Raw genomic sequence first — 13,607 nt, forward strand, 5'->3', positions numbered from 1 at the left:
GAGATTTTGATTGTCACTTTACTTTTTTTCTTTTTTTTTTTTAAAGAATGTGATAGAGCCTTAATTGTTCTATCTGAAGACACTCTCCTCTTCAGTGAATCTTGTCAGAGAAGTCTTTTTGAAGCACAGATCAGAGCATATTGCTTCCTATATTAAAAACCTTCAAATACTTCTTATGAATAAAGAGATTCTTGATCTCCATCTAGTCTTCAAGGTTCTCCACTAGATGGCTTGAACTTGCTTTTCTTTTTGTAGAAAAAAGAACTTTCTTTTCTGACTTCCCTCTCAAGTCTTTTTTTCTCTCATCTTCTTCATGTTTCCTTCTGAGCCTTTCATAATTTTTTGGCTTCTACCTAACCATTTCCCTATTTTCGTATTTTTGGATTTCATCCATGCTTCAAGAGTTGGCTTTCAGATTTACCTTCCAGCTGGGAGTAATCTTTTCTTCCTGGGAACTCCCGAAGGATTTTTCTGTTTCTTTGTCATTGTGGTTAGTATACTTCCCATTGTACTATGGTTATTTATGTGTGTGTTACTGATATTTGTTAAGTTCTTTAGGGTCTAGATTTATGTCTCATCTATTTCCTGTGTACTTTATATGGTATGTAACACATATTTATTAAGTAAATAAACGTAAAGAGCTCTCTTGTTTGGGCAATATTTTGGGAAGAACAAAATTTTGAGGATTCTTATTAATATACCAAAGGCAGTAAAGATTTTATGTTCCATAAGGACCTACAGAAGTGTATTTGAAAGTAATTTTGCTTTCAAGAAAATATTTTTTGCTTTCAAGAAAAGAAATATAAGAAATTAGATATGTAGATTCGACCTTGAATCACTGATTCAAACTATTTTCAAACAGATGAAAGCTAGTTTTTAAAAGCATGTAGAATAGAATATAGACTTAACAGTATATTCAATCGTTTAAACAGTTACTTACACAAGTAAGACTTGCAAACAGTAACATTTTGGTTTTCTTTAGTATTTCTATAATATGCAGCTCACATTTTATAAACTCCTAGTTCTTAATCTTGTTGAGAATTTTTTAAGGAAATTGTTGATTTTTAAATAGTTCTGTTTCCTTTCTTGTATACATATGTTTTAAGTTTTTTGTTTGTTTTGCAGGTATCCTGGTCAGATATAGGAGGACTGGAAAATGTCAAGCTGAAACTGAAACAGGCTGTGGAATGGCCCTTGAAACATCCTGAGTCTTTCACCCAAATGGGTATTCAGCCACCCAAAGGAGTTCTTTTGTATGGGCCACCTGGATGCTCTAAAACAATGATCGCAAAGGCTTTGGCCAATGAGAGTGGACTGAATTTCCTGGCTATAAAGGTAGGATTTAAGTTTATTAAATTGCTACTCTCTCTTCCAGCAGCCCACCCCCTCTGTCCCACCCCCCACCTATCCTCTGATTCCTACCCTTAGGAGAGAATGAAAAGCCATCTTAAGGAGTAGTTGAATTTTTTTTTTTTTTTGCAGTTAATGGCAATGTAATATAGGGAGATGAGAGATAAATAAATTAGTGCCTATAATCAGCAAATCATGGTTTAGTTTCTTGATTTTCAATATTTCTTACACTCACCCATATGTAATAGAAACCAGTTTTCTTTTTTTTCTACTTTTCTTTTTTTTACTTTTGCTTAACCATGACTTAAATATGAATTTAATTATGAATTTAATAAATTTAACATTTATAAACATAATATTTTAAAAGAACTCAGATACTTTATATGGAAAAAATAAATTTTTAAAAAATATTTTCTAGTCAGAAGGTATATATACATTTTTTATATTCTGAAACATACACACACATATTGTTTGTTCACTACATGCCAAGTTGCTTCAGTCATGTCTGACTGTGCAACCCCATGGACTCTAGCCTGCCATGCTTCTCTGTCCATGGGATTTCCCAATCAAGAATACTGGAGTGGGTTGCCATGCCCTCCTCCAGGGTATGTATACGTGCGCGTGCACACACACACACACACACACGTATATATATATAAAGCCTTAAATTCATCTCTATAGACATTATCGCAGAAGTACATATTTAAATATGTTAACCATCAAAGTCATTTAGAAAAAAGGCACATGATAATTTATTTTGATGTTGTCAGGGAAGTTTTTTCATAATAAAATGTTTTCTGTCTTAAATCATTGAAATCATTGTTAGTTTTCACAATTATTTTAGTATAAACATTTCAGAAGGTCAGTCTTTTATTAATACTTTACTGTTGATTCTTAAACAACCTAAATTTGAACTGTGTAGTTCCATTTATACACAGGTTTTTTTTTTAAATAGTAATTACTATGATACTACATTATCTACAGTGGATTGAACTGGCAGATACGTGGGGGACTGTGTATATGGAGTTATACTAAGTTATACTTAGATTGCACAGAGGGTCAGAGCCCTCACCCCCTCATTTTTCAAGGATCAGCTGTATTTTCTGTGGAATATTATTTAGATGTATTTAGGATATTTTCTTTTTGAGAATCAGTATCATCACAGTCACTAGTGTTTGCCTGTATTTTTTTTTTTTAATCTTGTGGAAGATATTGGGTATGGATTTGGGGAGGAGACCATTTTCACTGTGATTAGTTACGCTGACTCACAACCGTAGTTTTAAGGGTTGCAGTTTTAAGTGTTGGAGTAATGAGTGATTTTGAAATTTCCACAGACATCTTGATTTCTCTTTGGTCCTTGTTCTCTTATCTTGTGGTAATGAACATGGCCATTTTACTGGCATTTCCTCCTTTTTTTTTTTTTTCTGTCATCTTCATTTCTCTAAGCCTACCTTCCACAACTGTATAGTCATAATCTTTGAATTTTTCCTGAGTATTGGATACCTGAAACTTATTTAATGAGGACTTAGCTCACAGTTATTTAGACTTGAATATCAAGGAAGAAAAAGCATGTGTATTTCCTTACAAATTAGTATCTCACTCTTTTGTGATTGAAGATAACAGTTGCTACCAGGACTGCTTTCTGGCCTATCCTAGGATTACTTAGAAATATATTTATCACAGTTTTTGACTTTGAAACCTTTCATAACTTTATAGTTTCACTTTGATCTTTTTTCATGGTGAAAAAATGTAAAAAGATTTTTTATAAGGTTTATCTTGGACACTGTTCATATAAAATAACCATGTGTTAACTTATAAATGCCTTTCATTAAGTATTTAATTCTTTTAGGTCACATACACAAAAGATACATGATGTTAAGAAATTTTCTTCATAAGTTGAGTTTGTATTTTCTTAGGGAAGGTTACATATCCTACTTATTAATGTTTATTTAATGTGGACTTTTATTCATTATACAATTTCATGTACTTTGACGGTATTAATCAGTTTTTGAATCTGGGTGGAGAATATAGTTAATAAACAATGCATGTTCATTTACTGTTCTTTCAGATTTTCCTATCTGTTTAAAAATTAAAAAAGAAAAAGTTAACACAAAAATAATTTGCTTTTCTATGCATTTTCATTGGTTCTTTCATCTTGGTCTGATTAATTTATGAGAAGAGTTAAAGTAGCTATGGGCTTCCCAGGTGGCGCTAGTGGTAAAGAACCTGCCTAACAATGCAGGAGACATAAGAGATGCGGATTCGATCCCTGGGTAGGGAAGATCCCCTGAAGGAGTACAGGGCAGCCCAATCCAGTGCTCTTGACTGGCGAATCCCCATGGACAGAGGTGCCTGGCGGGCTACACTCCACAGGGTCGCACAGAGTTGAACACAACTGACTTAGCACGCACAAAGTAGCTGTATCATATAGTTTATGTATGAGGAAATCAAGCTAAAGAAGTTAGGGATTCATGTTGTATTCTTGCAAGTTTTATTTTCCTGTGAAAAAGTTGTCTCGTTTTCAACAAAGATATTTGTTTTCTATGGGATTTAAATATTATAATTAAATTTGAACTTATTGCAATAATAAATCTTATATGTTTTGAAAGTGATCAGAAAAAAGATAGATACCAGTACTGGGAGACCTAAGTGTTTTGGATATATTGGAAAGAATAAATTCCCTAACACTTTTTGCAATGGTGATTACCTTTATTTCCAAGATAAAGAGTTTTAAAACTTTAAATGTTTCTTTCTCTTAGTTTATGAAAGAACCCTTTAGCTCCCCCTGTGCATCTTTTCTAAACAGTGATTACAAGATTTATATTCTGCTCAGAGTTAAGTCTTCAGCTTGGCTTGTGTGGACTTTTAATATCCTTTGGCATCTGTATGTGTTTTTGTACAGACTGTAGCACTTGACATATGCTTAAGTTTAGTTTGTCATCTGGGTCAATTACGTCAAAATATTTTCCAGTTGAAATTTCCTCTCTGCTTCTCTTTTGCTTTTTGTCTGGAGTGCTACAATAGATTAATTACTTTTGAATAGCTGGGCTACTTCACTTTATGAAGAACTGTTACTGATTCTGGAAAAAGGGGGGCTAGACCTCTGACAGGGATTTTCGGCAAGTCCTTTATGAACAGTATTGGCAAGTACAAGAATATAATGAACCTAGTACATCCTTGACTTTTGGGGGAAATTTTTTCTGATACGTGTCTCTTAGAGGAATTGTCCAAAATATATCCCATTTTCAGGAAAAAAAACCACAACTGTGTATTTTATTGAAGTCAGTGCACAATTCAGTGTAATTACTTTTGTCCATTTACTAGATGCCCTACTATTCTGTTACCAAAGGTACAAGTTAATCTGAACTTTATAAATTCCAAGTTCATCTTTAAGCTTTTTTAAAAAAATCGTGTAGGCTAGTCTATAAATCATGGAGCTTTCATTTTGCAGATACTGCATAGAAAACTGCATAGATACCTCTTTTATATACAGAATGCTTTAAGATTAGTTTCTAGGATGACAAAGAAGGATAATAATGTCTGAGAAGGTGAAGTGACTTGGAAAAGTCACTTCTATCCCCAAAGAAATGGGGATAGAACCGGAATTTGATCTCAGGACTTTGTGACTCAGGGTCTAAGCTCTGAACCACTGTATAATACAATCTTCCTTTTTTTTTTTTTTTTTAAATAATACTAGTGTCCAGTACCTTTTTTCATTAATTACACCAAGTTACTAGAGAAGGTAGTTCAGGCAGTTTCTATAGAGCAAGTTCAGAGATGTGGAAAGACATTTCTGGGACCTAGTTTAAAGAATAATTTTGCTTCTCTAGGGCAAGGAAAACTGAGGAAAACAGCATAGCTTTGCAGTGGACGTTGGTTGAATTAATAAGAAGCGGTAAGCACTGCCGAAGGAACAGGAACCTGATGCATTAAATGGAAGTTCAGGAGCAACGACTAGAGGTTGAATAATGTAGAGCTTAAAATTTACTCATTAGTATATAGTTTGTGCCCTTGAAGTTGAGTGTGTTACAATGAAAAGAACATGAAGCTGGGATTCATATAGCTTTGGTTCAGTTTCTAATACTAGCACTTTTTAGCTCTATAGCCTTAACAAGTTCTCTAAGACTTGGTTTTTTCACCTGTATAGGCCTTTGGAGAGAATTATTTTAAAAACATAAATGAAAAAGTTTTAGAGGGCCTAACTGCTTAACTCCTGCATATAGTTATGACTTCCTTACCAAGAATTCAATGTGGAAAGGAGGGAAGTGAAGAGTTACTTGGTAGTGGAGAAACCTGCCTCAGCCAGGTGATCATGGTTAACATCATTAGGATTAGTCATGTTAGTATGTACCCTTGTATGTATGATGTGATGAGAATGGTACTTTATTCCCAAGGTCTTCCTTCCAAACACTCATAACCCATGTTTACCTATGAGAAAAACAGTAGGCAGACCCAAATTGAAGGACATTTATTCTGTAAAATACCTGACCACTACTCCTGAAACTGAGTTGTGTCCAACTCTTTTGACCTCATGGGCTGTAGCCTGCCGGGCTCTTCTGTCCATGGAATTCTCCAGGCAAGAATACTGGACTGGGTTGTCCAGTTCATATATCCAGTCATATATCCAGTACAAATATACCATATATTAATAATATATGATAAGAATAGGGGAAACTGAGTGTGTATTGGGGTAGGAATGAATATATGGAAAGTCTTGGTACTGTATGCTCAATTCTTCTGTGAACCTTGCATGAGTGCTCAGTCGTGTCTGATTCTTTGCTGCCCCATGAACTATAGCCTGACAAGATCCTCTGTCCAAAGGATTTTCCAGGCAAGAATACTGGAGTGCCATTTTCTCCTCCAGGGGATCTTCCTGACCCAGGGATCGAACCCACATCTCCTGCATTGCAGGCAGATTCTTTACCACTGAGCCATCAGGGAAGACCTCTGTAAACCTTGAACCTTATCAAAAGAAAAAGAAAAATCTGTGAATTTATTTAAGTATTAAGGTTAGTATCACAGATTGAGCCATAGTATGACCAGACTGAGTATAACTGAAGTTTAAAAGGTGAACTCAGATTTCTGTATTGCAGTGTACATGATGGGTGGAATGCAGGGAAGGAAAAGAATCATGGGGAGATTGTCAATTCCTTGGGTGAGGGCTTTGGAGGAGACCTGTTCGTCACCCTCCTGTTCATGTTCCCCAAGTTAGTGGAAAGTTACAGAGAAAAGCCCTTAGAGGAGGTTGGCTGAAGAAAACTGGGTTTGGGGCTGCTTTGAGCTTGGCTGTTTCAGTTCTGTTCTCCGTTGAAGCCAATAAAGATATGTTGGTTCTGGCCCCAGACCCAGACCCCAACATTATAAAGAATACTTGCTTTTAGTGTTTTAGAAATTTTTTTCTTTCACCTTGGGTGCAGATTCTAATTTAGAGTCTTACCAGTAACTATGTCCAGTTCCATGCCTTTTGTGGATCCTAAGTCGTTATTCTCTTTCTACAGGCTTTTATTGCTATTTAGGCTCATCTAGAGTCTGAAACTGTTTGTTTCTTTTTAACTTCTGTTAGAGTTTTTTTTTAATTTAAAATCTCTGTTATGTCTCCAAATAGTGTTGTCTTATGTGCCCCATACTCTAAGTTGACAGTTACTAATGTCAGAGTTAAAGACATATACTTAGTTTTAGTAATGTTTAATGCTATTAGGGAATAACTAATAGTTCTCTATTTTTCTTAGGACAGATAGAATAGTTACTGTGCCATGGTCAGAATCACAAAGTTATGTAGGAGTTAGATTGAATTTACTTAAATTTAGTGTTATTTGTGCACTGTATATGCTGACATGTTAAAGCTGAGATATCATATATTAAAACCATATATGTTAATAAATTATTTTTTTAGTTGAGTTTTTATCAAATTGATGTTGTGACATGAAAGTATTCTATAACATTTGACTAAAAGTAAAAAAAAAATGACAACATATAAACAAGAAATAATAAAACCTTTAGTATTTGGAATCCAAGAAGACCTAGATAAATAAAAAAGAAAAGAATACTTTTACATTTCCAGGAAAGAGAAATAGAATATTTAATAGAAAACTTTGTTATTGTGTTAGTTTAATTTTTTACTTGTGGATTCCAACTGAGAGAGATTATTTTTTCCTTCTTTTAAATCTCCTTTGAATGAAATTTAATTCATGTCTATTACACTTAAGCTATTTGTAAATATTTTACTTTTGTAGCAACAACTCAAATATATATTAAGCACCTTCTGTGTGTTAGGCACTGTATATGGTAAATGAAGTGGTTAGAAGGGCTTCTTGCTACCTACCAAAACTCATAATTTAGTGAGAATAAACAAATGAAATAGCAAAATGATTAGCATTTAGAATCTTGATGATTAATTGTATGTGAGAAATGAGAAAGAAGTTAAAGGTGATTAAAATTTTACTTTTAATGACTGGCAGGTCAATAAAACTACACTAACTCTAGGAAGAGTTAGCGGATGAGGAGGAAAAGTAGGTTTGAGTTGGGAAAGCAGGTACTCATTTGGGATTTAGACTTGTGGAGTTTGAAATGCCTTTAGAACAGGATGACAGAAATGTCTAAAAGGGTGTTGAACACAAGTTTGTAGCTGAAGGGGGCTTCCCGGTAGCTCAGACGGTAAAGAATCAGCCTGGAATGTAGGAAACCCTGGTTCAATCAAGGCAGGGAACATCCTCTGGAGAAGGGAATGACAGTCCACTCCAATATTCTTGCCTGGAAAACTCCATGGGCAGAGAAACCTGACGGGCTGCAGTCCATGGGGTTGCCAAGAGTCAGACATGACTGAGCGACTAACACTACTACTTCTACTACTACTTGTAGCTCAAGAGAATGGTCATTTCTAGGGATGAAAAAATGGAAGTTGAGACTCATGTTTAAGATTCTGCATAGTAGTCAGTAAAGAAGATTGACAGCGATGAGAGTGATCAATAATAATATAAGTGATTTTTCTGGGGCCAGGGAGTGTGCACAGGCACACTATAGCTAGCTGAATTGTAGTCAGCATGGTGCCCATATTGTTAAGTTCTAGAGAAATGTGTCTTTTTCTTTTCTTGAATGAATGAATTGTGGGCAAGGTTTGTATTGTAATTTTTGAGAAAACAGTTTGGATTCTATTTCCTTCCTTGCCAGCTGCTCTCACTTTCTAGGTTTTTTTACTCACCCAGGCATTTCTTGCCTAGTTCCTAATGCCAGTTTTCAAACTCTTTGAAGCACCTTCCCAAAAAGGCCTTTTCTGTGTGCTAATGTTGTACTTTATATTAATTTTCAAGATCCTTTACTCACATTTCTATATGTAATTCTACCTCATGTGAGTTTGGGTTTTTATGAGCTTATTCCATAACATTTAACCATAGTTAACACTTGGGTTAACTTGCCTTCCCTAGACATTTTGTAACTTATAAAAGCTGGATATGAATTGTAAAAGCCAAAAGTAACAGGCAGGTGTAAGACACATTTAAAAGCCCTTGAGAAGACTGGGAAAAAACTCAGTAGTGATTAAAGGGGCAAAATTGCAAGAGCATAATCTATGACTACTGTACTTGAATTTGTGACTGGATGGTGTCAAACACTAAAACAAAGAGATAAGTCAGGTTTAGTTTCCACTAGATTAATTAAACAATCAGACATATTTTTACATGTATTTATGTTATTTTTGTTGTTTTATAAACTAAAACACTTGAAATCTTTGTCATGGAAAAATTAAAACTAACACCCCAATTTATGCTACTTTTGGTGGGTTTATTGGTCACCATTATCAATGAGGCACTTATCTAGCCAGGTGAAATGTGGCAAGACTATCATAACATAGTTATTTTGGTAAGTAAAACTGGAAGAGAAATAACCTTATCTAGTTTCATCAGTCTTATCTATTCTAGGAATTTATTATTCCTTTTTTTAAAAAATTAAATAGTTTATGAGCAAATGTGAGATTCTGTATATATCTAACCCTTGTAAGTAGATACTGTTAGTTACTATTAGATACTATTAGTTATCAATAAAATACTTTTTTTCAAAGTAACTTTCATTTTTCAAAGTAAAATTCATTTTTTCAAATGCTCAGTTCAGTTCAGTTGCTCAGTCGTGACCAACTCTGTGACCCCATGGACTGCAACATGCAAAGCTTCCCTGTCCATCACCAACTCCCGGAGCTTGCTTAAACTCATGTCCATTGAGTCAGTGATGCCATCTAACCATCTCATCCTCTGTACTCCCCTTCTCCTCCCACCTTCAATCTTTCCCAGCATCAGGGTCTTCTCAAATGAGTCATTCTTGGCATCAGGTGGCCAAAGTGTGGGAGTTTCAGCTTTAGCTTCAGTCCTCCCAGTGAATATTCAGGACTGATTTCCCTTAGGATGGACTGGTTGGATCTCCTTGCCTCCCAAGAGACTCTCAAGAGTCATCTCCAACACCACAGTTCAAAAGCATCGATTCTTCAGCACTCAACCTTCTTTATAGTCCAGCTCTCACATCCATACATGACTACTGGAAAACCCATAGCTTTGACTAGACAGACTTGTGTTGGCAGAGTAGTGTCTCTTCTTTTTAATATGCTGTCTAGGTTGGTCATAGTTTTTCTTCCAAGGAGCCAGCATCTTTTAATTTCTTTGCAGCAGTCACCATCTGCAGTGATTTTAGAGACAAAAAATATAAAGTCTCTCACTGTTTCCATTATTTCCCATCTATTTCCATGAAGTGATGGGACCAGATGCCATGATCTTAGTTTTCTGAATGTGGAGCTTAAGCCAACTTTTTCACTCCTCTTTCACTCTCATCAAGAGACTCTCTAGTTCTTCTTCACTTTCTGCCATAATGGTGTTGTCATCTGCATATCTGAGGTTGATATTTCTCCCAGCAATCCTTAAATACTGTCCTTCAATACTTATTATCAATTTAAAATTTATGGGAACTGAGTGATAAAGGTTTTTCCTACTTCTCCTGGCAATCTTGATTCCAGCTTGTGCTTCATGCAGTCTGGCATTTCACATGATGTACTCTGCATATAAGTTAAATAAGCAGGGTGACAATATACAGCCTTAATGTACTCCTTTCCAGATTTGGAACCAGTCTGTTGTCCCATGTCCAGTTCTAACTGTTGCTTCCTGACCTGCATATAGATTTCTCAGGAGGCAGGTCAAATGGTCTGGCATTCCCATCTCTTGAAGAATTTTCCACAGTTTGTTGTGAACCACACAGTCAAAGCCTTTGGCGTAGTCAGTAAAGCAGAAGTAGATGTGTTTCTGGAACTCTCTTGCTTTTTTGATGATTCAGTATGTGTTGGCAATTTGACCTATGGTTCCTCTGCCTTTTCTAAATCTGGCTTGAATATCTGGAAGTTCATGGTTCATGTACTGTTGAAGCCTGGCTTGAAGAATTTTGAGTATTACTTTGCTAGCATGTGAGATGAGTGCATCCAGTTGTGAATGTGACTGGTGACAGAAGTAAAGTCCAGTGCTGTAAAGAACAATATTGCATTGGAACTTGGAATGTTAGGTCCGTGAATCAAGGCAAATTGGACATGGTCAAACAGGAGATGGCAAGAGTGAACATCAGCATTTTAGGAATCAGTGAACTGAAATTAACTGGAATGGGTGAATTTAACTCAGATGACCATTTTATCTACTACTGTGGGTAAGAATCCCTTAGAAGAAATGGAGTAGACATCATAGTAAACAAGAGAGTCTGAAATGCAGTACTTGGATGCAATCTCAAAAATGACAGAATGATCTCTGTTCGTTTCCAAGGCAAACCATTCAGTATCACAGCTATCCAAGAATATGCCCCAACCAGTAATGCTGAAGAAGCTGAAGTTGAATGGTTCTATAAAGATCTACAAGACCTTCTAGAATTAACACCTAAAAAAGATATCATTTTCATTATAGGGGACTGGAATGTGAATGTAGGAAGTCAAGAGATACCTGAGTAACAGGGAAATTTGGCTTTGGAGTACAAAATGAAACAAGCCAAATGCTAATAGAGTTTTGCCAAGAGAATGCACTGGTCATAGAAAACACCCTCTTCCAACAACACAAGAGAAGACTCTACACATGGACATCACCAGATGGTCAATACTGAAATCAGATTGAATATATTCTTTGTAGCCAAAAATGAAGAAACTCTATACAGTCAGCAAAAACAAGACTGGGAACTGACTGTGACTAAGGTCATGAACTCCTTATTGCTAAATTCAGACTGAAATTGAAGAAAGTAGGGAAAACCACTAGATTATTCAGGTATGATGTAAATCAGATCCCTTACGATTATACAGTGAAAGTGAGAAATAGATTCAAGGGATTAGATCTGATGGACAAAGTGCCTGAAGAACTATGGAAGGAGGTTCATGACATTGTATAAGAGACAGTGATCAAGACCATCCCCAAGAAAAAGAAATGCAAAAAGGCAAAATAGTTGTCTGAGGAGGCCTTACAAATAGCTGAGAAAAGAAAAGAAGCAAAAGGCAAAAGAGTAAAGGAAAGGTATACCCATTTGAATGCAGAGTTCCAAAGAATAGCGAGGAGATATGAGAAAGCCTTCCTCAGTGATCAGTGCAAAGATATAGAGGAAGACAATAGAATGGGAAAGACTAGAGAGCTCTTCAAGAAAATAAGAGATACCACGGAACATTTCATGCAGAGATGGGCACAGTAAAGGAAAGAAATGGTATGGACATAACAGAAGCAGAAGATATTAAGAAAAGGTGGCAAGAATACACAGAAGAACTATTCAAAAAAGATCTTCATGATCTAGATAACCACAATGATGTGATCACTCACCTTGAGCCAGACATCCTGGAATGCAAAGTCAAATGGGCCTTAGGAAGCATCACTACAAACAAAGCTAGTGGAGGTGATGGAATTCCAGTTGACCTATTTCAAATCCTAAAAGATGATGCTGTGAAAGTGCTGCACTCAATATGCCAGCAAATTTGGAAAACTCAGCAGTGGCCACAGGACTGGAAAAGGTCAATTTTCATTCCAGTCCCAAAGAAAGGCAATGCCAAAGAATGTTTAAACTAAGCCATGCTAGCAGCTATTTATTGAAAGTTAGGCTTTGCCCTTGCCATCTAATCTCTCCCAAGAAAAACCTTTGAATTTGAATTGCTGGTATTGTGTCTAGTCTTAAGAGGACATTTCCTTTTTTATTTATTTTTTTCTTTTTAGAACTTGAAAATTAGAGGACATACAGATTTTAGAAACAGTAGTATTAGTAGTCTGGAAACTCAAATCCTCTATTTTAATAGTCATTTAGTTTGTTTAGGACTTTTGATATTTCACTTAACTTCTTTTGCTTTGTTTTCCTCAGGCTTTAAGTGAGATAGGTTAGAGTAAATGATTCTCGTGAAGCTCTTTCACTAATAGAATTCTGTGAGTAGCTCACATAATGCTTGTATTCTAATCTGTTGCTTATCTTTTTTGCCTATTGGTGGCTAACCATTTGGGACATTTTCTCTAATTGTCAGGCATAACAATTAAGAGGCTTCACTATCTGTTCTGTCATCTACTAAGTTGTGTGACTGTGCAAATTACTTTACATTTTTTTCACTTCAATATTTTTTTCTTTAAAATTATGATAAGAGTATTCACCTCAAAGGTGTGTTGTAAGTAGCTAGGGGGATAATGCATATTAAGCATTTAGCAATATTTCATAAAATTTGCTGATACTAGTTGCTGTTTTCTTCTGTTTTTAAGAATTGGGTGCATATTTGACCTCAAATAGGACAATTAAAAGATGCTTACTCCTTGGAAGGAAAGTGACCAACCTAGATGGCATATTAAAAAGCAGAGTCATTGCTTTGCCAACAAAGGTCCGTCTAGTCAAGGCTATGGTTTTTCCAGTGGTCATGTATGGATGTGAGAGTTGGACTGTGAAGAAAACTGAGCGCCAAAAAATTGATGCTTTTGAACTGTGGTGTTGGAGAAGACTCTTGAGAGTTCCTTGGACTGCAAGGAGATTCAACCAGTCCATCCTAAAGGCGATCAGTCCTGGGTGTTCATTGGAAGGACTGATACTGAAGCTGAAACTCCAATACTTTGGCCACCTCATGCGAAGAGTTGACCCATTGGAAAAGACCCTGATGCTGGGAGGGATTGGGGGCAGGAGGAGAAGGGGACGACAGAGGGTGAGATGGCTGGATGGCATCACCGACTCGATGGACATGAGTTTGAGTAAACTCCGGGAGTTGGTGATGGACAGGGAGGCCTGGCGTGCTGCGATTCATGGGG

At 36.1% G+C, this 13,607-nt stretch overlaps 1 protein-coding gene across 5 annotated transcripts in view; it reads left to right on the forward strand.

Annotated features, from left to right (window-relative positions):
* The window catches only part of AFG2A (AFG2 AAA ATPase homolog A), a 330,482-nt gene that overhangs the window by 86,529 nt on the left and 230,346 nt on the right, over positions 1–13,607 (forward strand). For all 5 annotated transcript variants that reach the window (XM_065905059.1, XM_065905061.1, XM_065905062.1 and 2 more), the window contains exon 11: positions 1,126–1,335. In XM_065905059.1, coding sequence (XP_065761131.1) covers positions 1,126–1,335 — 210 coding nt within the window. The remainder of the gene's footprint in view (positions 1–1,125; positions 1,336–13,607) is intronic.

This window comes from Muntiacus reevesi, chromosome 13, assembly GCF_963930625.1.
Source record: "Muntiacus reevesi chromosome 13, mMunRee1.1, whole genome shotgun sequence".
NCBI classification, from domain to species: Eukaryota; Metazoa; Chordata; class Mammalia; order Artiodactyla; family Cervidae; genus Muntiacus; species Muntiacus reevesi.